Source organism: Cotesia glomerata, linkage group LG10 (genome assembly GCF_020080835.1).
Source record: "Cotesia glomerata isolate CgM1 linkage group LG10, MPM_Cglom_v2.3, whole genome shotgun sequence".
Lineage (NCBI taxonomy): Eukaryota > Metazoa > Arthropoda > Insecta > Hymenoptera > Braconidae > Cotesia > Cotesia glomerata.
In genome coordinates, this window is record NC_058167.1 from 1,436,783 (window position 1) to 1,461,080 (window position 24,298).

Here is a 24,298-nt window from a genome sequence, read left to right on the forward strand (position 1 = left end):
TAGACCTAAAAAAAATAAAGCACAAAACTTGTTAGTTTAATGACTGAGAATAAATAAATAAATACTATATATTTTTTAACGCCAAAGCAGTCTATCTAGCTATACGTTGGTCAAGTATTGTGAATGAAAATTTTTTCATATTCATTAATTATCAATACAGATTCCCTGTTTAAAAAAAGTATTGAGAACCATGGAAACGGAATTGAAAAGAATTACTTTTATGATAAATCGAATTCTTTCCAATTCCGTTTCTATTGTTCTCAATACTTTTTTTAATCAGGGTTGTTTCTTCTTGTTAGATCTATGTAACTTATTATTATTTGAAAACTAGTAAGCTGGAAATTGTTAGAATTATATTCGAGTGCTAAATATATCCATTGCAACTCTTTAGACTTCTAAAGTAAAGAATGGCATTGAAGAAAATATGGAGTTTCATTGGTTTCATTCCCAGTCTGATACCAATGAAACCCCATAAATTTTATAATCGTCATTGGATTATTTCGTGGAATAATGATGATTTACCCTCGATTGCGGATGCCTTGTCCTTTTGGCTTGTACTCGCCATATTGTTTGCAGTCAAAATTAATCTCATTATACAAGATTTCATCTTTGAGTTTTTTACTTTTTACTTTCTTCACAGAATCCAACGTCTTGGAATGCCTTTTTGAAAATTCATAGCCCGTTTTCTCGCTATAGTTATTAAGTTTTCGTATAACAGCTTCAAGAGAATTGAAAACAACACCGGCTTTAAAATCTACCTTTAAATTATGGTCACTCATAGTAATAACTTCTAAAACATAAATTTAAAAATAAAATTAATGCATATTGAATTATGTGAATATGTGATGAAAATTAAATTAGCCGACATCTGAAAATTTTTAGAAATTTTTTATTGCAAAAATTCTTTCAAAAAATTTAAAAGAAAAAATTTCACATGTAGAAAACTTATAAAATTATGCGTACAATTTTTTTTTTTAATGATTTTTAATTGCAATTTAATAGATGAAAAAAGTCAAAAATTTTTAACGTCTGCTTATTTTAATATCATAAATATGTAGCATTTTTCAATATTAAATAATTAATAACTTCTACTTACGATTTAAGATTTATCAAATCAGTGATGCAATCGTTTCCGAAGTGACGCAAAAAGATGCTGTCTTTACGCGGTTAAAAGTAAGAATATCGTTATCCCGATTCCAGAATATTCTTATAAATTTTTATAGATGGAAGATATACCGAAGTATCAGCACATACACTCAAATTCACAAGAACATATACTCCGAGGGTAATAAGACTAGCTCCAGAGGAAACAATGTTGAGAACTTCAATCCTAGTAAATTACGTACAATTTTTGTATAAGCCGCGACCTCTATCTAAAAAATTGAGTAGGATTTTCTTTTACCTACTATATAACTTTAGTTCTTGTTTTTGCCGTTACTCGAGGAAGTAAAAATTACGAAGGCAAATCTATACATTATTTACATCTTATTAATTTGAAGAATAAAATACTGACGATTTTACGGATGTGTTGATTATTTCTTACAATTAATATTTTATTTAAGTTTTTACTGAAAATGGAAACACTCAGCTTAACTCAAGAATCATTTGATTCATACAATGCTTTGTTGACGTTTATCACTGACTGGAGCGATGAAACAAAAGATACATACACGATGTTACGTGGGGATCGTTTATATCTTTCTGACTTAAAAAATATGAACATAGACGACGCAGAAAAAAAAAAATTGATCGCTAAATTTCAATATAAAAATATTAGCTACAAATGCAAATTAGGAGCTGCAACAAAATCGGGTCAATCGACCGGTCAGCGAATGACTAGGTAATAAACAATTACATAATTTTACTGTTAAAAATAGCTTACTATATATCCTGTCTCTATTAACATTTAAGTAATTGTAAGTTACATCAATTTTATCTTAGAATATCTCCTTTAGGGATAATGGCCAAATCTAAGGCAAGTTTCTGGCGTGTCAACAAATTTCTATATCTATATATAATTTCGGGGCAAATATTGCAAATCGAGGAATGTTGCTACATAGAGAAAAGAAAAGAAAGTATTTTTCCTATAAATGCATAGGTATTTTTCCAAAGTTAACATAGGAAAATTTGCTAGGCTGACATAGAGGCGAATCTTATAACATATTGCAAGAATTGCTGTTGATCATAATAATTAATACTGTATGTCACATAGCGATTTTTCTATTGTAGTAAAAAAAATCTGAAAAGAGGTTGACCTTCCAGGCCATTCCTAAAAGTTCCTGCTATATTCTAGCTTAAAACGCATAAAAAATTCCCCACAAAATTCGTACAAGAGAAAGGAAAAATAGAAATAATACCTATTTTTTTCTCTGTCTGATTTTGTAATAAAATGCGTAGCTAATTAAATTATTTTTTTGACAGTACTTACAATCATGACTGTGGCTTTGTCATCAAGATTCATTTCGATAAAGCTGCAATGAAATTAGTAGTCTTTGAAAGTAATTTAAATCATGAAAATCATCCTGTTCACTACAAGGTAAGACATAAATAATAGTAATTATATAGTGTTCATTGACTTTAATGTGTTTAATTATAATGATATTTTAATAGGAGCTACGATCTACTCTCCCGGAACACCGAAGACTATCAGATGAAACTAAAAAGCAAACAATTCAAATGCTGTCATTAGGAGCTAAGACGAGACTAGTGAAAAACGATCTTGCTGAAAGGAAAAAGAAAGTAGTGACCAAAAAGGATTTACAAAACTTGAAATCTTCATGTAAAGGAGACTTGGAAAATACTTTGGAGTCTTTCGTAAATTTATTAAAAAACGACTACAGTAAGTTCTTATTATTTTAAAATACTTATGACTTCGTGATTTCGTAACGTTTAATATCTATGTTTTATCATTTAGAGTGCTCAATCCATGTTCTTCAAGAAGAAGAAACTAATCAGTTTAAAGGCATTTATTTCTGCAATGACGACATGAAAAAATCTATGGAAGCCTACCCAGAAATGATTTTTATGGATGGCACTTATAAACTATTTAAACTCAATTTTATATTGTTTTTATTGATGGTTCAGACAGGGAATGGCCGAGGAGAAATAGTTGGAGCAGCTGTCATAAAAAATGAAGATGCTGGTACATTGGAATGGGTGGCACGCTGTTTTAAGCATGAAAATTCAAATGCTTGCAGCAGAATTAGATGTTTTATGTCGGATAAGGACCTTAATGAACGAAATGCTTTTATTAAAGTGTTTCCTCGAAATATAAAATTTTATTTGTGTTTATTTCATACATTGAGAACATTCGAAAGAAATATTAAAAAGATGAGTCTAGAAAACGAAGAGAAGTTAAAATACTTAGAAATTTTCGAAAAATTAGCAAAGTCTGAAACCGAAAGTCAATACGTTCATTTCTATGAAATGTTATGTGAAACAGCACCAGATTGTGTATTAAATTACTTTAATAAAAATTGGCACAGGAACAAAGAGGAGTGGTCAACGTACAGTATGGTCGAAGGAAATTACGGTAATTTGACAAATAACATAGTTGAAAGTACAAATAAGCAAATGAAAGCGGTAGCTGAACTTCGAGGTACTCTGTGTAGTTTTGGTAAAAACTTTTTCGCTTTATTAAAATCTCAAAATCAAGAAACAAACTTACAGGCTGCAACAAACTATATGAAGCGATTAAATGTAAACAATTCAGAAGAAGGCAGTATTCAGCGAGAATATGCGAATTATTTAACTTCATTTGCATATAAAAAAATATCCAAAGAACTGAACGCATATAAAAAAATCGTCATTAGTAATTACTCTCCAGATACTGATGAATCGACAATATCCACAAACTTAAACACTTACGTAACATCATCGAACTTATGTAATTGCCACTTTTTTCAAAGCAACAATTTGCCATGTCGCCATATTATGGCTCATCGTGCGTTTGTGGATAAACCGATATTTGATAATAAACTATGCGCTAATAAATGGTCGAAGGAGTATGGAGTACAACAATTGAGCAATGAAAAATATTATGAAGTAACTGCTGAGCCCCACGAAACATCGAGCATAAGCAGTCCAACAATTAGCAAAATACCTGTACGAAGTAAAAAAACAGCATCGCAGAGACGGCAAGCCTTAAAAGAACGTGCAAATGAATTGGTTGAAATCGGCAGCTTATCAACAGGAGAATTGTATAAACAAAAGGAAGAACTATTGGATAAATTGATAGAAGGATGGCGTCAAGGGCGTATTGGTAGAATCGTTTTTGAAGATGATTTACAGGACAGCTCTTCGCAAAAAAAAATGGATGCAACAGGAGAACAAGTAAAGAAAAACGTATCAGCGATACAAGAAATCATAATGCCAAGTCCAGTACAAGTAAGAGGAAAACCGAAAGGAGTAAACCGAACAACAACAGGATTTTACCCGAGGAAAAAAGACAAACTTTGATCACATTGTTAACTCATGTAATGCGAAGAAATACTAGAGCTCATGTAAGTTTTGAAAACCCGTGACTTTAACGTTGAAATCGATATAGAGGTAATTATTTACTTACCTGATGTCGAATTATTATTTCTAACAACAGTATGCATTCATTGCAACGCTGTTGTTATATTTACTTGTTTATACTAATTGTAAAATATAATTTTATAGTAAATATATGATAAGATACTTATCCGAGGAAGCCGTGACTATAAGGTTTAACTTAACATTCCGGTAATTATTTAATTATTTCTAACGACAGTATGCATCTATTTCGTTGCTGTTGTTATATCTATTTATGATGATTGAATAAATATAATTTGATAATAAATGTAATAAGATATACTTATCAGAGCAACCCGTGACTATAAGATTCAACTAATTATTGCGGCAATTATTTAATTATTTGCAGTGTTATGATTATTTCTAACGTCAGTAAGCATCTATTTTGTTTCTTTTGTTATATTTATTTATATTAATTAACTAAATATAATTTAATAAAGTAAATGTAATGAAATATAGTTGTACAAGCGACCCGTGACTATATGGTTTAACTTATTATAGAGATAATTATTTACGTATTTGCAGCTTTTTTAACCTTTTCTAACGGTAGTATGCAACTATTTTCTCGCTCTTGTTATATTTATTTATGCTAATTTTATAAATATAATTTTATAGTAAATGTAATAACATACTTATCAGAGTAACCCGTGGCTATAAAGTTCAACTTATCATTGAGGTAATTATTTAATTATTTGCAGTGTTATAATTATTTCTTCGACAGTATGCATCTATATTGTTTCTGTTGTTATATAAATTTATGCTAATTTTATAAATATAATTTTATAGTAAATGTAATAACATACTTATCAGAGTAACCCGTGGCTATAAGGTTTAACTTATCATTGAGGTAATTATTTAATTATTTGCAGTGTTTCAATTATTTCTAACAAATCTTTGCATCTATTGCATTGCTGATCTTATATTTATTTATGCTAACTAAATGAGTATAATTTTATAGTAAATGTAATGAGATGTACTTATACGAGCAACCCGTGACTAGAAGGTTTTACTTATTATTCAGGTAGTTAGTTGATTAGATGATGTTGATTTTTTATTTATAAGGACAGTATGCATTTATTCCATCGCTGTTGTTATATTCATTCATGATAATTGGATAAATATAATTTTATAGTCAATGCAATAAGATACTTATCAGAGCAACCCGTGGCTATAAGGTTTAACTTATTATATGGCGGAAATTATTTAATTATTTGCAGTGTTATAATTATTTCTAACGATAGTATCCAACTATTTCCTCGCTCTTGTTATATTTATTTATGCTAATTAAATAAATATAATTTAATAGTAAGTGTAATGAGATATACTTGTACAAGCAACCCGTGACTATATGGTTTAACTTATTATAGAGGTAATTATTTACGTATTTGCAGCTTTTTTAACCTTTTCTAACGACAGTATGAATCTATTTCGTCGCTGTTGTTATATTTATGTATGCTAATTAAATAAATATAATTACATAGTAATTGTAATGGAACATACTTACACGAGCAACCCGTGGCTGTAAGGTTTAACTTATCATTGCGGTAATTATTTATTTTTTTGCAGTGTCATAATTATTTTTACCGACGGTATGCATCTATATCATCGCTGTTGTTATATTTATATATGCTAATTGAATGAATACAATTTTATAGTAACTGTAATGAGATATACTTCGACGAGCATTTAGAAACAGTCTAATTTGATAAATTTTGAAATCATTACATACAGTTACCAAAAAATTTTTCGAAAAGTTGCTTTGAAACTATCTTCGTTTAAATTTTCTTTTGTGCGAGTATTTAAAGCTCAATAACTTTTTACTCGTTAAGATTACGAAGAAACTACCTCAGTACTTTTTTGTAGAGAATTAAATTTCCTACAAGAATAATTGACGAAAAATACAAAAAACTATTTTTTTTTGGACCACTCTAATATATATATATATATATATATATATATATATATATATATATATATATATATATATATATATATTTTTATTTATATATATATCGGATATAACGCGGCTTGTCACGACGATAACGTCGCCAATTTACAACGGATCTCTACCAAACTCCACATACTTTTTCTACAGGTAAATACCAAAGTCAAGTTCGAAGATGAGCTTATTCGGTCAAATAATTTAGAAATACCAGGATTTAGGGAACTGTTGCGGTGTTGTAAAGTGTTTACCGGTAATTCAGAGTGCTGTATTTTTTTTAGTCAATTATATAATTATTAAATGTTAATAATTTAATGCGTAAATTTTTCGGAAATTTCCTCAAAAATGTTATTAATTTATTTGAAAATTAATTTTAAGATGCATAACAAAAGTATTTCTACGCATTATTTTTTTTTAGGCATTCTTTACAGTAGCAGGGTACTTGGATTTCCTTTTAAATAAAAAAAATCGGCCCTGTCTGGAATGAGCGGGAATAGTTGTCAAATTGATTGAAGTTTATTTGAGGAAAAAAAAATAACAATAAAAAGTGACGAACATTGAAAAAATAACGATTTTGCTAAAAAAAAAAAACGATTATTTTATAGAATTGATCATATTTAATTTTGTCGGGGTATTTTTTCGAAAAGTTCATTCAAAAACAAAAATTTAAAAAAAAGAGCTACCCAAAAGTCAATGTCTAAAAAAGTTATGACTATTTGAAAATAAAGAAGCCATTTTTAACTTCCCGCTAAAAATCTCAGATTTTCAAAAATCGGGAAGTTATTGTTTTCACCCCGTTTTGCAAAAATCGAGTTTTCATCAGATCTCGACGTTTAAAGGTCACAGGAAGCTTCCCTGACTATCCCTGCGAGGTTGTCACGGTGTCTGTATGTATGTGTGTGTGTTTTTTTTTTTTTTTTTTTATCTTAGGGGGGGGAATCCTTCTTACGGATTCCAGGCATAGTTGTTTGGCCTGGATATGTGGCGACTCGACGCAGTGTCATACTAAAACTCGACCCTAACGCCCCTACCCACTAAACCCTAAACCCCTTTTCTTCTTTCCTCTAATCCCTCATGGAAACCGCCGTCAGGCATTACTTCGTGAGGGGAGGATCCAGCTACCGCTATTCCTTCTGGTGGCTAAGGTGTTATTTTTCCTTCCTTCTAGTTTCTGTCATTTGCTCTTTTTCTTTCAATGGAACGCAGCTCTGTAAGCACTTCTGTGGCAAAAGTGCTTGTAGCGTTCCAAGCAGTTTGATTCGACAACATTGCATCTACTATTGTCTCTGGTTGGATTCTCCAGTTCAGGATCCTCTCTAACTCCTCACGCTGAGGATCGAAACGTGGACACACAAAGAAAACGTGCCTTGCGTCCTCAATAACCCCTGGACAAGACGGGCACTCCGGAGAATCGTCGTGCTTAAAGCGGTGCAGATACTCTCGAAAGCACCCATGTCCTGACTGTATGTGTGTGTGTGTGTGTGTGTGTGTGTGTGTGTGTGTGTGTGTGTGTGTGTGTGTGTGTGTGTGTGTGTGTGTGTGTGTGTGTGTGTGTGTGAAAGTATGTGAACCGCTTATAACTTTTAAACGGCTTGACCGATTTGATCGCGGTTGGCGCCATTCGAAAGGGCTTGACCAAACTTAGATTTCCTGAAAATTTGAACCGATTCGGACCAATAGATTTTGAGAAATTGCAAAAAAAACTACAAAAAAAAATTTTTTGAAAAGTTGTTTTTTTGGAATAACTTTTAAACGGCTCTACCGATCAATTCCAAAAACTAATCAACTCTTAACATCAAAAAACCACGTCGATCGCCGCCAGTCCGGTTAAAATCGGTTGATTCGTTCGTGAGTTATCGTGAACGAAAGAAAACCGAAAAAAGTGTTTTTTCAGAATTACTCTGAAATTTTCGGTTCGATCAATTAAAACCTGAAAATAACTTATGAGGATGATAAAACTGCGTCGAATGCCGCCAACCGCGTGAAAATCGGTTGATCCATTCAAAAGTTATTGCGATTTGAAAATTAAAGAAATAGTGTTTTTTCAAACTTCTATCAAACTTTTAAGCTCGAAGAGCTCAAAAGCATACAAAAGCTATTTTTTTGAGCTCGGAGAGCTCAAAATAATACCCAAATTGTATTTATGAGCTCGAAGAGCTCTAAAACGTCATAAGTGCAATTTCAAGCGTTTAGGTATAGAATTGGCGGGAAGTTGCAGGGATGGCCTTTAGGGTGAACCGTTTTTCTAATTTTTTTTTTGAAAAATTTACAACTTTTTTTGGGTTGGATAAAAAAATTTGAAAAAATTCTCAAAAATGTCTTTCAAAGGTTAAAAAAGAATAGAAAAGTTTCAGCTAAATCTAAAGGGGTCGGGTTCAAAAGTGGTCGATTTGGCATGGAATACCCCATAGCAACTGCTCCTTTTGTTTCCCTAGTCCCTGAAAAATATAATATTGTAGGTCAAGAAAAGACGTAATATAAAAAAAAATTAATAAACGGATTTCTTCAAGATTGAATGTATAAACTTAAAATATGATGATTCATCAAACAGAACGCTTGATTAATTAATCTCATTAAATGAGCAGTATCGAGTAATGAAAATAAATGCTGATTTTATTTAAATGCTGCTTGATATTTTATGAAATCTGATGAATTTGATAAAAATTTATAAATAAAACTATTCTTAAGCTGCTGTAATATAAAATATTAGACTATCATTATAAAAGTTAAAAAAATAAATAGGAAATTAATAATAAATATAACTTTATTTTAAAAATATTTATTCGATTTTTAAACGTCTATCAGACTTTGGCGCTCGGAGAATAGCTCGAAAAATAGTATTCTCACCACGGGCAGGAAATAAGAAAGCCTCAGATCACATGTTTGTCGACCTCGGCTTCGCCTCGGTCAAGAATTACATGTAATCTGAGACATTTCTTATTTTCCTGCCCCAGGTAAGAAAAATACTATTTCTCCTCGACGGAGGCGGAAAGCGGCATTTTCGTTTAGCGCAGCGAACGGAAAATTGACGCTTTCCGCACGGAGGGGAGAAAAAAATTTTTTTTAATTAGAAAAATGGCGCTGAAGTTCGCCTCTCCAAAAAAAAATGGTCCTTACTGACGCAGGTCGATTGACCTCACCATCTGATCTGAAATAAAAAAAAAAGACAGATTTTCAATCAGTATAAGTATAGTGATCGTCGGAACTAGAATGAAAAAAAAAAAAACAAAAATATTTGTCAAAATGGCGCGTAGTTAAAAGAATTTTTTGAAAACGAATATCAGATTCGTACTTTTAACTACGCGCCATTTTGTCAAATATTTTTTTTTTCATTCTTGTTCCGACGATAACTATACTTATACTAATTAAAAATCTGTCTTAATTTATGTTATTTTTTGCTGGAGAAGTCAATCGACCTGCGCCAATAAGGTCCATTTTTTTTGGATAGGGGATCTTCAGCGCCATTTTTCTAATTAAAAAAAATTTTTTTTTTGTTTTGATTTTCATTTTCATGTAGTTGATAAGTAATAGAATAGGTGTGATAAAAATTTGAAAGCATTAGTCATTACCTTCATATAGAAATAAAATTTTTAAAATTGCTTAAATTTTAGACCACTAGACCACCGGGCCCGCTTAAACATATTTTAAATAATATGTTTAATATTTTTAACAAAAAAATACGATACATATGGGGTATTCCATGCCAAATCGACCACTTTTCCCTTTAGATTCAACCCGATCTCTTTAGATTTAGTTGAAACTTTTCTATTATTTTCTACTCTTTGAAAGTCATTTTTGAGAATTGCTTCAAATTTTTTTATCCAACCCTAAAAAAGTTATGAATTTTCCAATGAAGTAGCTTTTTTATTTTCAAATAGCCATAACTTTTTTAGACATTGACTTTTAGGAACCTTTTTTTTTAAATTTTTGTTTTTCAATGGACTTTTCTAAAAAATACACAAAAAAAAATTGAATATGATCAATTCTATAAAATAATATTTTATTTTTTTTTTGGAAAATCGTTATTTTTTCAAAGTTCTTCACTTTTTTTTTTTTTTAATTTAATTTTCTCAAAAAAAACTTCAATCGATTTAAAAACTATTCCCGCTCATCCCGGACAGGGCCAATTTTTTTTTACATTTTTTTTTATTCAATTGAAAAAAAAAATTATTTTTTTATTTCAGAAAAATAGACTATTTTTTTTTCAATTAAATAAAAAAAATCGATCCTGTCCGGGATGAGCGGGAATAGTTGCCAAATTGATTGAAGTTTTTTTTGAGAAAAAAAAATTTAAAAAAAAAGTGAAAAACTTTGAAAAAATAACGATTTTGCTAAAAAAAAAGACGATTATTTTATAGAATTGATCATGTTCAATTTTTTTTTGTGTATTTTTTCGAAAAGTCGATTGAAAAACAAAAATTAAAAAAAAAAAAAGTGTGTGTACTTATGTACACGCGTTAGAAGTTATAATTCTTTGTTATACATAATAAAAAATATTTTAAAGAAAAAAAATGCAAAAATGATCGAAGAAAAATGTTAAAAAAATTCAAATAGGTTTTATTATAGTAAAAATTTAGCTATACCGTATAAATATAAAATCATTAATTATCATATAAATTTAATTCAATATTATTTAAGATTTTTCTGAATCGGGTAAGGCTTATAATCCCGAAGAGCAAAATCCCGAACGAAACTCTTATCGACATAGGATATTAGTACGTAAGTTTCTATAAAAATCAATAGATGGCGATATATGTATGCTAAATAGCAAAGAAAAAAATTGAACGGAGTGAAACTCGCACGCATAAATGATTATGATAGCAAGAAAGTATGAAGCTCGGGTATTCAAAGGGCATCCCCAAGTCAATAATTACAACTTCTTCAGGAAAATTAAGGGGAAATAGGCACATAATAAGTCAAAATGTTAATCTGTGCTATTGACGTCGTCGAGAGGAACGGAATTATGGACCCATCAGGCCCATAATTATATACCATATAAAAATTTTAATTTTTAGTAAAAAAAATACTCAGGATACGACAAATGTCATTCCAAACTAAAAAAAAATAAATTCAAAACTTTGGTAAGACCCATAAGGCCCCAAAACGTCACGCACAAAATTGTGCTAATCTGAAAATTATGTAGAGCCTCATCAGATCTCAACTGTGATTTCTAGTAAATTCTGAAAGTGATTTAGTGCATGCTTACAAAATTTCGGAGTTCTAGGAGCTTTAGAAGCAGCGTCTTTAAGGCTTGGCGCGTTTTTTGAAAAACGGTCAAGCTTAAAAATGATGTAAAACCTATTCAAGCCTTATCTTTGACTCTCAGTGGGGTTTGCAGCTGATTTAGCGCAAGCCTACAAATTTTTAGAGTTCTGGGAGTTTGAAAGGCAGCGCGTTTACGGTACGCCCGTTTTTTGAAAAACGGGCAAGTTTAAAAATTAAATAAAACCTAATCAGGCGTCATATTTGACTCTTAGTGGAATCTGCAGCTGATTTAGTGGAAGCCTACGAATTTTTAGAGTCCTGGGAGCTAAGAGTTAGCCTAAAATTTTACTAAAACCTATTCAAGTCTCAAATTACTTGCTTAGTGGAGTCTGCAGCAGATTTAGTGCAAGCCTATCAATTTTTGAAATTCTGAGAGCTTTTAAAGCGGCGCGTCTAAGGCCTGGTGCGTTTCTTAAAAAACGGGTGAGCCTAAGACTTACTTTGAACCTTATGGGATCTCATCTCTGGTTTATAATAAAGTCTTCAGCTGATTTAGCGTCTATAAAATTTTAGAGTTCTGGGAGCTTTAAGGGTTGCGCGTCTAAGACCCGGCGCATTTTTTTTTGGAAACGGGCACACCGAAAAATTAAGTAAAATCTATTCAGGTCTTAACTTTGACACTTAGTGGAGTTTGCAACTGATTCAGTGCAACCCTACAAATTTTTAGAGTTCTGGCAAATTTTGAGCCAACGCGTCTAACGTCTGGCGCGTTTTTTAGAAAACGGTCAAGCCTAAAAATGATGTAAAACCTATTCGAACCTTATCTTTGACTCTGAGTAAAGTCTGCAGCTGATTTAGCATAAGCCTACAAATTTTTAGAGTTCTGGGAGTTTGAGAGACAGCGCATTTACGATTTAGCCCGTTTCTTGAAAAACGGGCACACCTTAAAATTAAGTAAAACCGATGCAGGTCTCAACTTAGACTCTTCATTTAGTCTGCAGCTGATTAATGCAAGCTTACGAATTTTTAGAGTTCTGGGAGCTTTAGAGGCAGCACGTCTACGGACTGGCGCGTTTTTTAAAGAACGGGCCAGCCTAAAAATTTAGTAAAACCTATTCAAGTCTCAACTTAGACGTTTTGTGAAGTCTGCAGCTGATTTAGTGCAAGCCCATGAAATTTAGTAGCACTTGGAGCTTTACAGGCGGCGCGTTTACGGCTTGGCGCGTTTTTTAAAAAACGGTCAAGCCTAAAAATTATGTAAAACCTATTCAAGCTTCATTTATTACTTTTAGCGGAGTCTGCAGCTGATTTTGTGCAACCCTACGAATTTTTGGAGTTCTGGGAGTTTGAGAGGCAACGCGTTTACGGTTAGCCCGTTTTTTGAAAAACGAGCACACGTAAATATTAAGTCAAATATATGCAGGTCTCAACTTTGACTCTTAGTGGAGTCTGCAGCTGATTTAGTGCAAGTTTAGAAATTTTCCGAGTTCTTAGAGCTTTTAAGGCGGCATTTCTATGGCCTGGCGCAATTCTTTAGAAACGAGTGAGCCCAAAAATTACCTTAAACCTTATGAGGTCGCATCTCTGATTTATAATAGCGTCTGCAGGTGATGTAGCGCATGTCCATGAAATTTTAAAGTTCTGGAAGCTTTAAAGGCGGCTTGTCTACGAATTAGCGCATAAAAATTAAGTAAAACCTAATCAGGCGTCATATTCGACTCTTAGTGCAGTCTGCAGCTGATTTAGTGCAAGCCTATAAATTTTCACACTTCTGGGAAATTTAGAGGCAGCGCGGCAAAGGACTGGCGCGTATTTTTGAAAACGAGCAAGCCTAAAAATTACATGGAACCTAATTAGGTCACAATTTTATTTCTTACTGGAGTGTGGAACTGATTTAGTGCGAGCCTACAAATTTTTAGAGTTCTAGGAACTTTATAGGCGGCGCGTTTACGGCTTGGCGCGTTTTTTAAAAAACGGTCAAGCCTAAAAATTATGTAAAACCTATTCAACCTTTATTTTTTACTTTTAGCGGAGTCTGCAGCTGATTTTGTGCAACCTTACGAATTTTTGGAGTTCTGGGAGTTTGAGAGGCAACGCGTTTACGGTTAGCCCGTTTCTTGAAAAACGGGCACACCTAAAAATTAAGTAAAACCTATGCAGGTCTCAACTTTGACTCTTAGTGGAGTCTGCAGTTGATTTTGTGCAAGCCTACGAAATTTTAGAGGCAGCGCGACTAAGAACTGGCGCGTTTTTTAAAAAACAGTCAAGCCTAAAAATTATGTAAAACCTAAGCAGGCGTTGTATTTGACTCTTAGTGGAGTTTGCAGCAGATTTAGTGCAAGCCTACAAATTTTTAGAGTTCAGAGAGCTTTAAAGGCGGCACGTCTAACGCCTGCGCGTTTCTTGAAAAACGGTCACACCTGAAAATTACCTTGAACTTTGGGAGATCTCATATCTGATTTAAAATGGAATCTGGAGCTGATTTAGCGCAAGCCCATAAAATTTCGTAGTACTCGGAGCTTTAAAGGCGGCGCGTTTACGACTTGGCGCTTCTTTTAAGAAACGGGCACACCTAAAAATTAAGTAAATTCTATTCAGGTCTCAAATTCAAAGACTCCTCATGGAGTCTGCAGCTGATTTAATGCAAGCTTAGAAATTTTTAGAGTTCTGAGAGCTTTAATGGCGGCGCATCTAAGGCCTGGCGCGTTTCTTATAAAACGGGCGAGTCTAAAAATTAACTTGAATCTTGAGAGGTCTCATCTCTGATTTATAATAGAGTCTGCAGCTTACTTAGTTAGAGCATACAAATTTTTAGAGTTCTGGGAGCCTTAGAGGCAGCGCGTTGAAGGCCTGGCACGTTTTTTTAAAAACGGGCTAGCCTCAAAATTAAGTAAAACCTAATCAGGCGTCATATTTGACTCTCAGTGGAGTCTGAAGCTGATTCCGTGCAACCCTACAAATTTTTAGAGTTCTAGAAAATTTAGTGCCAGCTCATCTGATGACTGGCGCGTTTTTTAAAAAACGGGCCAGCCTAAAAATTTAGTAAAACCTATTCAAATCTCAACTAAGACGTTTAGTGGAGTCTGCAGCTGAGTTAGCGTAAGCCCATGAAATTTCGTAGCACTAGGAGCTTTATAGGCGGCGCATTTACGGTTTTGCGCGTTTTTTGAAAAATGGACACACCTTAAAAGCCGTATCTTTGACTCTGAGTGGAGTCTGCAGCTGATTTAGTTCAAGCCTACAAACTTTTAGAATTTTGGGAGTTTTAGAAGCAGCGCATTTACGGTTTGGCCCGTTTCTTGAAAAATGGACACACCTTAAAATTGAGTAATACCGATGCAGGTCTCATCTTACACTCTTTATTGTCTGTAGCTGATTTAGTGCAAGCTTAGAAATTTTTAGAGTTCTGAGAGCTTTTAAAGTGGCACGTATAAGCTCTTGCGCGTTTCTTAAAAAACGGCCACACTTCAAAATTAAGTATAACCTATTCAAGTCTTAACTCTGACTTTTAGTGGAGTCTGCAGCTGATTGATGCAAGCTTATGAATTTTTAGAGTTCAGGAGGTTTAGAGGCAGCGCGTTTAAGGCCGCGTTCACCGCCTGGCTTTAGACGTGCAACCTCTGCAAGCTCCCAGAATTCTAAAAATTTGTAGGCTCGCAATAAATCAGCTCCAGACTCCAGTTTGAAATAAGGTTGTGATCTGATTAGGTTCTATGTAATGTTTAAGCTTGCTCGTTTTTGAAAAAACGCGCCAGGCCTTAGACGCGCTGCCTCTAAATTTCTCAGAACTTTAAAAATTTATAGGCTAGCACTAAATCAGCTGCAGACTCTACTAAGAGTCAAATATGACGCCTGATTAGGTTTTACTTAATTTTTAGGCTAGCCCATTTTTTAAAACACGTGCCAGGACTGGCGGCCTTGAACGCGCTGCCTCTAAAGCTCCCAGAACTCTAAAAATTCGTAAGTTTGCATCAATCGGCTGCAGACTCCACTAAAAGTCAGAGTTAAGACTTGAATAAGTTATACTTAATGTTGAAGTGTGCCCGTTTTTCAAGAAACGCGCAAGAGCTTATACGTGCCACTTTAAAAGCTCTCAGAACTCTAAAAATTTCTAAGCTTGCACTAAATCAGCTACAGACAATAAAGAGTGTAAGATGAGACCTGCATCGGTATTACTCAATTTTAAGGTGTGTCCATTTTTCAAGAAACGGGCCAAACCGTAAATGCGCTGCTTCTAAAACTCCCAAAATTCTAAAAGTTTGTAGGCTTGAACTAAATCAGCTGCAGACTCCACTCAGAGTCAAAGATACGGCTTGAATAGGTCTTACATAATTTTTAGGCTAGACCGTTTTTTAAAAAACGCGCAAAACCGTAAATGCGCCGCCTATAAAGCTCCTAGTGCTACGAAATTTCATGGGCTTACGCTAACTCAGCTGCAGACTCCACTAAACGTCTTAGTTGAGATTTGAATAGGTTTTACTAAATTTTTAGGCTGGCCCGTTTTTTAAAAAACGCGCCAGTCATCAGATGAGCTGGCACTAAATTTTCTAGAACTCTAAAAATTTGTAGGGTTGCACGGAATCAGCTTCAGACTCCACTGAGAGTCAAATATGACGCCTGATTAGGTTTTACTTAATTTTGAGGCTAGCCCGTTTTTAAAAAAACGTGCCAGGCCTTCAACGCGCTGCCTCTAAGGCTCCCAGAACTCTAAAAATTTGTATGCTCTAACTAAGTAAGCTGCAGACTCTATTATAAATCAGAGATGAGACCTCTCAAGATTCAAGGTAATTTTTAGACTCGCCCGTTTTATAAGAAACGCGCCAGGCCTTAGATGCGCCGCCATTAAAGCTCTCAGAACTCTAAAAATTTCTAAGCTTGCATTAAATCAGCTGCAGACTCCATGAAGAGTCTTTGAATTTGAGACCTGAATAGGATTTACTTAATTTTTAGGTGTGCCCGTTTCTTAAAAGAAGCGCCAAGTCGTAAACGCGCCGCCTTTAAAGCTCCGAGTACTACGAAATTTTATGGGCTTGCGCTAAATCAGCTCCAGATTCCATTTTAAATCAGATATGAGATCTCCCAAAGTTCAAGGTAATTTTCAGGTGTAACCGTTTCTCAAGAAACGCGCAGGCGTTAGACGTGTCGCCTTTAAAGCTCTCTGAACTCTAAAAATTTGTAGGCTTGCACTAAATCTGCTGCAAACTCCACTAAGAGTCAAATACAACGCCTGCTTAGGTTTTACATAATTTTTAGGCTTGACTGTTTTTTAAAAAACGCGCCAGTCCTTAGTCGCGCTGCCTCTAAAATTTCGTAGGCTTGCACAAAACCAACTGCAGACTCCACTAAGAGTCAAAGTTGAGACCTGCATAGGTTTTACTTAATTTTTAGGTGTGCACGATTTTCAAAAAACGGGCTAATCGTAAACGCGTTGCCTCTCAAACTCCCAGAACTCCAAAAATTCGTAGGGTTGCACAAAATCAGCTGCAGACTCCGCTAAAAGTAAAAAATAAAGCTTGAATAGGTTTTACATAATTTTTAGGCTTGACCGTTTTTTAAAAAACGTGCCAAGCCGTAAACGCGCTGCCTTGAAAGCTCCGAGTACTACGAAATTTCATGGGCTTACGCTCAATCAGCTGCAGACTCCACTAAAAGTCAGAGTTAAGACCTGAATAAGTTATACGTAATTTTGAGGTGTGCCCGTTTTTTAAGAAACGCGCCAGGCCTTAGACGTGCCGCCTTAAAAGCTCCCAGAACTCGAGTTTCATGGGCTTACGCCAAGTTAGCTGCAGACTCCATTATAAATCGGAGATGAGGCCTAGTAAGGTTCAGGGTATTTTTCATGTTGGCCTGTTTTTTAAGAAACGCGCCAATCCGTAGACGCGCCGCCTTTGAAGCTCCCAGAACTTTAAAAATTTGTAGGCTTGCATTAAATCAGCGGCAGACTCCAACTTCACTAAGAGGCAGAGTTGAGACCTGAATAGATTATACTTAATTTTTGGGCTCGCCCGTCTTTTAAGAATCGCGCTAGGCTTTAGACGCGCCGCCTTCAAAGCTCCCAGAACTCCAAAATCATGGGCTTGCGCTAAATCAGCTGCAGACTCCATTATAAATCAGAAATGAGATCCCATAAGGTTTAAGGTAATTTTTAGGTGTGCCGGTTTTTTCAAAAACGCGCATGGCCTTAGACGTGCCGCCTTTAATGCTCCTAGAACTTTAAAAAATTGTAGGCTTGCACTAAATCAACTGCAAACTCCATTAAAACTTAAGCTTGAGACCTTAAAAGGTTTTACTTAATTTTTAGACTCGCCCGTCTAAAAAAACGCGCCAGGCCTTAAACGCGTCGCTTCTAAAGCTCCTAAAACTCTAAAAATTTGTGGGCTTGCACTAAATCAGCTCCAGACTTTAGTAGGAAATAAGGTTGTGACCTGATTAGGTTCTATGTAATTTTTAGGCTTGCTCGTTTTTTAAAAAACGTGCCAGTCCTTAAACGCTCTGCCTCTAAATTTCCCAGAACTCTAAAAATTCGTAGGCTTGCACTAAATCAGCTGCAGATTCCACTAAGAGTCAAATATGACGCCTGATTAGGTTTTATTTCATTTTTAAGCTTGCCCGTTTTTCAAAAAACGGGCGTACCGTAAACGCGCTGCCTTTCAAACTCCCAGAACTCTAAAAATTTGTAGGCTTGCGCTAAATCAGCTGCAAACCCCACTGAGAGTCAAAGATAAGGCTTGAATAGGTTTTACATCATTTTTAAGCTTGACCGTTTTTCAAAAAACGCGCCAAGCCTTAAAGACGCTGCTTCTAAAGCTCCTAGAACTCCGAAATTTTGTAAGCATGCACTAAATCACTTTCAGAATTTACTAGAAATCACAGTTGAGATCTGATGAGGCTCTACATAATTTTCAGATTAGCACAATTTTGTGCGTGACGTTTTGGGGCCTTATGGGTCTTACCAAAGTTTTGAATTTATTTTTTTTTAGTTTGGAATGACATTTGTCGTATCCTGAGTATTTTTTTACTAAAAATTAAAATTTTTATATGGTATATAATTATGGGCCTGATGGGTCCATAATTCCGTTCCTCTCGACGACGTCAATAGCACAGATTAACATTTTGACTTATTATGTGCCTATTTCCCCTTAATTTTCCTGAAGAAGTTGTAATTATTGACTTGGGGATGCCCTTTGAATACCCGAGCTTCATACTTTCTTGCTATCATAATCATTTATGCGTGTGAGTTTCACTCCGTTCAATTTTTTTTCTTTGCTATTTAGCATACATATATCGCCATCTATTGATTTTTATAGAAACTTACGTACTAATATCCTATGTCGATAAGAGTTTCGTTCGGGATTTTGCTCTTCGGGATTATAAGCCTTACCCTCTAAATCAACTAATTTTGAAGCTGCAAAGTATCAATAGTTTACAATCGATCGTTATAAAATATTTTAATTATTATGAAAATCAAGTTAGCTGACATAAAAATTTTAATAATTTTTTATATTGAAAAAATGATTACAAAAAAATAAAAAAAAAATTTTCAATTGTAAAAAAATTTCGAAAACTGTAAGTACAATTTTTAAAAAATATTTTTTTGTTCTAATTTAATTATTAAAAATAAAATCAAAAAACACCAAAATAATATTTGTTTATTCACGCTGTTTAATTGTACTGTTACAAAACACGTGTTTTAAATATAAAAATACTAGAATATACAACTTGAACATAGTTATCAATTTTCATACCACCTAGAACCAACCTTACAATGTAGAATTTAGGTGTCGGTGTGCGCGCGCATCGTAAAAATTCACTCTCATCATTTTTCTTCATCGCGCCAAAAGAAGTATAACTTCAAAAAAAGGTTCCCAAAGGTCAATGTCTAAAAAAGTTATAGCTATTTAAAAATAAAAAGCCACTTTTTTGGAAAATTCATAACTTTTTTTGGGTTGGATAAAAAAATTCTCAAAAATGTCTTTCAAAGAGTAGAAAAGAATAGAAAAGTTTTAGCTAAATCTAAAGGAGTCAGGTTCAAAAGTGGTCGATTTGGCATGGAATACCCCATATAAATTCACTCTGAACAAGTGACGATGTTAATTAATGAAATAATGTTTTTTGTTGGCCCCGCAGACAAGATCACCGCAAACTTCTTCCACCAGTGCTCCACCTGCTTTGAATGATATAACTGTAAGCTCAAACGAACTAATGCCTATACTGTTAACATTTAATTTTTTAATAAAAAAAATTGTTTAATTAAAAAAGTGATTATGTCAATTAAAGAAATAATGTTTTTTGTAGGCTTCGCAGACAAGATCACAGCCAACCTCTTCCATCAATGCTCCATCTGTTTTGAAGGATATAACTGTAAGTTCTAGGAAACTAATACCTACTGTTTACATTTGATTTTTTCTGCAATGTAAATGAAAGATATTTCATTAACGTATTTTATGTTTAGAATTCAAATTCAAATCAATTAGTTCGACGTTTAAAGGAAGACCTAAAAAAGAAAGATGAAGAAATTTTCAACTTAAGACGTGAAGTTCAAAAATCGAGATTAGATGCAGCTACTGCGCGGAAAAAACTCGGTCAAGTAGAGCAGCAACTGCGTCAACAACAACAGCAACAACAACGAAATCTATCGCAACAACAACAGCAACTACCTCAACAACAACAACAGCATCAACGGCAACAGCGTTATGATCCGTATTACAATTTAGATCACGATGTGTTCAATGTTGGAGACGATATTACAATTCCAAGTAGCGATTCGCGTGCAGCATTTGATGCAAAGACACCCGCTAAATTCATCCGAATAATGTCTCATGCTATATGGGGTGTGGAAACTCTCTCGCAAAGAGTAGTACGCACACAGAAAAACACGACAGGTCGTAATCAGTTAACACCTCGAAAAAAAGAACTGCTGCAAACACACTACCGCTATTATTTAGAACAACAGAATTACTCTCAAGAAACATTCAATAAAGAAGTAAAAGAAGCGACTGTCAATAAATATCTGGACAATGCTATTCAAGTCGCAAAAAAAAAAAATTAATCAATAGTTTTAGAACTTCCATTTTAAATGTTGTTTGAAGTGATACTCTGTTGCAATATAATATATGTATTTATAGCATTTAGAGAATTAGAGTGTTATTATTCAATAAGTCGTTTGAATTATTATTAAATAATAAAAAAAATAATCTAAAATATAAAACATAAGTTAGTTCTAATCTAAATAATTATTAAATGTTCTTTACCGTCATACTCTGTTGCAATATAATATATATATTTAGAGAATTACAGTGTTATTGTTCAATAAGTCGTTTGAATTATTATTAAATAATAAAAAAATAATCTAAAATATAAAAAATTAGTTAATTCTAATCTAAATAATTATTCTTTGATCTAAGTCTTTATAAATGAAAAATAAGTTAATGAATAAATATACTTTGATGTGAACCTTTCACTTAATGAATAAAACTTACTTAATTGCATAAATTGATGATTTGTGGAAAAAGATTCAATTTTCGTTTTTGTATTACTCTTTAAATCATTCAAAAGATGTACTCTAGCTGTACAAATATATATGCATACATGTAATTATATTTATACATACATATTAATTGATATATTCAGGCTGATAATAAATAAAAAACATAAATTTATAACAATATAATAAGTATTTAAATATTTTTTACCATTTAGAGCATCATTACTTAATAAGTCTTCTTAATCCTTTAAAACTCTTGTAGAGTAAATTTTTTGCCTACATTTTTTTTTCTGAAAAATTATAAATAAGTCTTTTAAACTCTTTAGAACTCTTACTGAAAGTCCGAAATTTCAGGGAACATTTGATTTTTTCAGAGTTTTCAAGAGTTTGTAAGACTTATTCACTCTTCTCAGGACTTACTTAAGGACGGCAAGACTTTCAAAATGTCTTCTGCAGAGTTTTGAAAACTTTCTAAGAGATTTTTCAGCAAATTATTTCCACAAGGGTTAACTTCTTGAGTCACCCAGGGTGCAGGTTGATCACGAACTTCAACTTCTCTCAAAGGCGCTACTGCTTCAATCACTTGACGAATGTGTTGATGAAGCAAGTTATTCATTTCGTCAACTGACTCAGAATGCTCAACGTGTGACAGATCTAAGTTGTCGCAGATATTTCGCAGACAGGTGTCATCAATATGGTTCCAACTCCTGCACCAGATCTTTTTACGCCCACGCACTGGAACAGAGTAATCGTAAATAATCGAGATAAGATCATGATCTGCTAAAAACGGTTCTGATGACTGTCTAGAAGAAATTACTAAGTCTTCATGACTGACCAAGCAGTGATCAATCCAGGAGTGACTATCAGCTGAATGATGAGTAGCTTCGAAGTTGACCAGATGCATACCGAGACTTCCATAGAATTCTAGTAGGAGATCCGATCTTGAGTTAGCGACTTGCATATTAATATTAAAATCCCCAAGAAGAATAACGTGATTGTAATGTGACATAACGTCATCCATATCAGCCTCCAATAGATTTAACGATGAAGAAGTAGGCGGATTATATACTACTCCCACTAAAATTTTTTGTCTCGTCGAGTGCCAGATTTCAATAAGCAAATATTCCGGGTGACCAGGAATATAGTCAGAACTGATGATAAATTTCGACGAAAGCGAGTCTCTGACGTACAACACAACACCTCCCCCACTCCTTTGATACCGATCATTCCTGTGCAATGTAAATGACGGAATATGAAATTGAGCATCTGACATATTTGCGTTTAACCATGTTTCGCTAACAGCAATAACATCAAAAGTATGCGTCCTAAAAAATTCTCTAAACAAAATGAAGTTGCAGTTTAATGAACGAATAGTAACGTGACAGACACTGAGAGGAACTTGAGCAGAGGTAGTTGATTGACTCACTCGTTCCTGAGCAAGCGATAATGATGATGAAGTGGATGAAAGTTATTGACGTGAACGAATGTGCTTTTTAAGCTCCTCTATCCCATTAGACGGCAATAATTTTAGCGGCGGTTTCTCGGAATCTATTCTGACGAACACTGAGGCTGCGGCAATCCACACATTATTTGCAAGTAGCTTAGGATAGTCCTTTAATAACTGCAACCGAAATTTATATAAACCAGGCGGATGACGGCGATGAAGACGCACAGGGTCCTGCGAGATATTTTCCTTGGCTATCAAATCATTATTTTTAATAACAATATCTCTGGACTTCTTGATCATTACATCAACAGCTTCTTTACAGTCAAACTTTATCAGCACATCCCTCCGTTTTTGCCTAGCATTCCTGGTCCTAGATTCAGCTACTTTGCCAATTCTTTTTACATATTTGACTCCGAGATCATCCCGAGGAACGTCAAGGACGTCAAATAAATTTTTTACAACTTCCTTGAGATTTTCCTCCCCTACTTCTTCTAAACCAGATATTGAAATCTCATCCACAAGAGCTTGTGCCTCAATTTGTAAGGCCCGTTGTTCAAAATTGCAATTGAGCAAAATATCGGCTGCCCTTGAAACCTTCTCAGCTTCCTTTTTTGAGCCACCTGAAAATCCCTTATTTTCAAGCTCACTCACTCTTTTCTCCAAACTGATAAATTTAGCATCCAATGCAGCCTGCTTAGAAATAATATCATCCACTTTTTCATGTAACTCTTGTGCTGACTTTTCAAGGTTATCCAATTTATCAAGCTCACTTAGCTTGGGCAAATGAACAGCAATCGATGTCAATAAATTCATCGAGTTAGTTTCTGAGCATGCTGGGCATTGTTTATGTACCGCATTTAAAGCATCGGTTGCGGAACCGAAGTTATATCTGATTTGTTTATTATAACAGTAATTCATAATTTATTTTACCGTATTAATTAATTTATATTCACTTATAACAATTTATTTACTTGAAATTATTAAATTTTATCAGCACATACTATAGCGCGCTCACATTTTTCGATCCTGACTTTTTTTTTATGTAAAAAGTGACATGCCACAGACTAGATAAAATAAAAATGTGTAGTAATCCTCCTATAGATACGCAACTACAGTTAAAAAAAGTAATTCACAGCTTACATTTACGGCCGCCAGAGCGCACTAGAATTATATCTACATAAACTGTAGCTTCAAGGGGATAGTTTGCGGTAAAAAATGCAGCCAACGCGAGATTTAAGTTAGTACCGTAGAAAAGTAAACTCCAATCTTAAAGGTGCTCACACACGTGTTAATGAACTAAGGTAGATTGCTTGCAGTTATCCTTTTATTTATTTACTTTGTTTATTTACTTTGAGCTCTCTGCGAGAAAGTATTGTATATAATTCTATATAATAAACTAACGATGTGACTAAGGTAAAGTAAACAAACAATACGACTCCGTACACAAACAGCACCGTATGTATACGAAGTGCTACAAATCCCGGGAAATTCAAATTTTATACGTAATTCACTCTCGTAGAGCGGCACATGTACGAAGTCGTACACATACTACAGAATAAATGAAGTAATAATAATCCGAACAAAAACAGTTTCACTGTAAAAAGATCGCGCCAAGTCCACCTTCATAAGACTATTAGGAAAAAAAAAATTTTTTTTTCCTTACAAA

General features: G+C 33.9%; 3 protein-coding genes across 5 annotated transcripts in view; 2 read left to right on the forward strand and 1 right to left on the reverse strand.

Annotated features, from left to right (window-relative positions):
* Positions 1-4,877, forward strand: part of LOC123273042 — a 47,341-nt gene extending 42,464 nt beyond the window's left edge. Inside the window, exons 4-8 of one of the 2 annotated variants that reach the window (XM_044740199.1) lie at positions 1,224-1,333; positions 1,563-1,840; positions 2,422-2,536; positions 2,611-2,839; positions 2,915-4,877. In XM_044740199.1, coding sequence (XP_044596134.1) covers positions 1,313-1,333; positions 1,563-1,840; positions 2,422-2,536; positions 2,611-2,839; positions 2,915-4,458 — 2,187 coding nt within the window. In that variant the 5' untranslated portion in view covers positions 1,224-1,312 and the 3' untranslated portion in view covers positions 4,459-4,877. Of the gene's footprint in view, positions 1-1,223; positions 1,334-1,562; positions 1,841-1,955; positions 2,537-2,610; positions 2,840-2,914 lie in introns of those variants that run through there. The other variant, XM_044740201.1, reaches the window with a different exon arrangement.
* LOC123273050 (putative uncharacterized protein DDB_G0291608) overlaps positions 1-20,878 on the forward strand; it is a 78,145-nt gene extending 57,267 nt beyond the window's left edge. The window contains exons 5-7 of the mRNA XM_044740215.1: positions 19,829-19,885; positions 19,997-20,062; positions 20,154-20,878. Coding sequence (XP_044596150.1) covers positions 19,829-19,885; positions 19,997-20,062; positions 20,154-20,750 — 720 coding nt within the window. The 3' untranslated portion in view covers positions 20,751-20,878. The remainder of the gene's footprint in view (positions 1-19,828; positions 19,886-19,996; positions 20,063-20,153) is intronic.
* A 727-nt stretch (positions 20,879-21,605) lies between these two features.
* On the reverse strand, positions 21,606-23,594 carry LOC123273056. 2 transcript variants are annotated; one of them, XM_044740240.1, is made up of 2 exons: positions 22,021-23,594; positions 21,606-21,920 (listed from the first exon to the last, which is right to left on the reverse strand). In XM_044740240.1, exons 1-2 carry the CDS (start codon positions 22,456-22,458, stop codon positions 21,840-21,842), a joined length of 519 nt encoding a protein of 172 aa, XP_044596175.1. In that variant the 5' UTR covers positions 22,459-23,594; the 3' UTR covers positions 21,606-21,839. Both variants share the same exon structure in this region; 1 of them encodes a protein (XP_044596175.1).
* Between the last annotated feature and the right edge of the window lie 704 nt (positions 23,595-24,298).

Coding starts and splice junctions, on each gene's coding strand:
- LOC123273056 (XM_044740240.1), bottom strand. CDS start 22,458: ATGTCAGATGCTCAATTTCATATTCCGTCATTTACATTGCACAGGAAT. Junction 21,921..22,020: donor CCTGGATTGATCACTGCTTG/GTCAGTCATGAA, acceptor ACTCTGTTCCAG/TGCGTGGGCGTAAAAAGATC.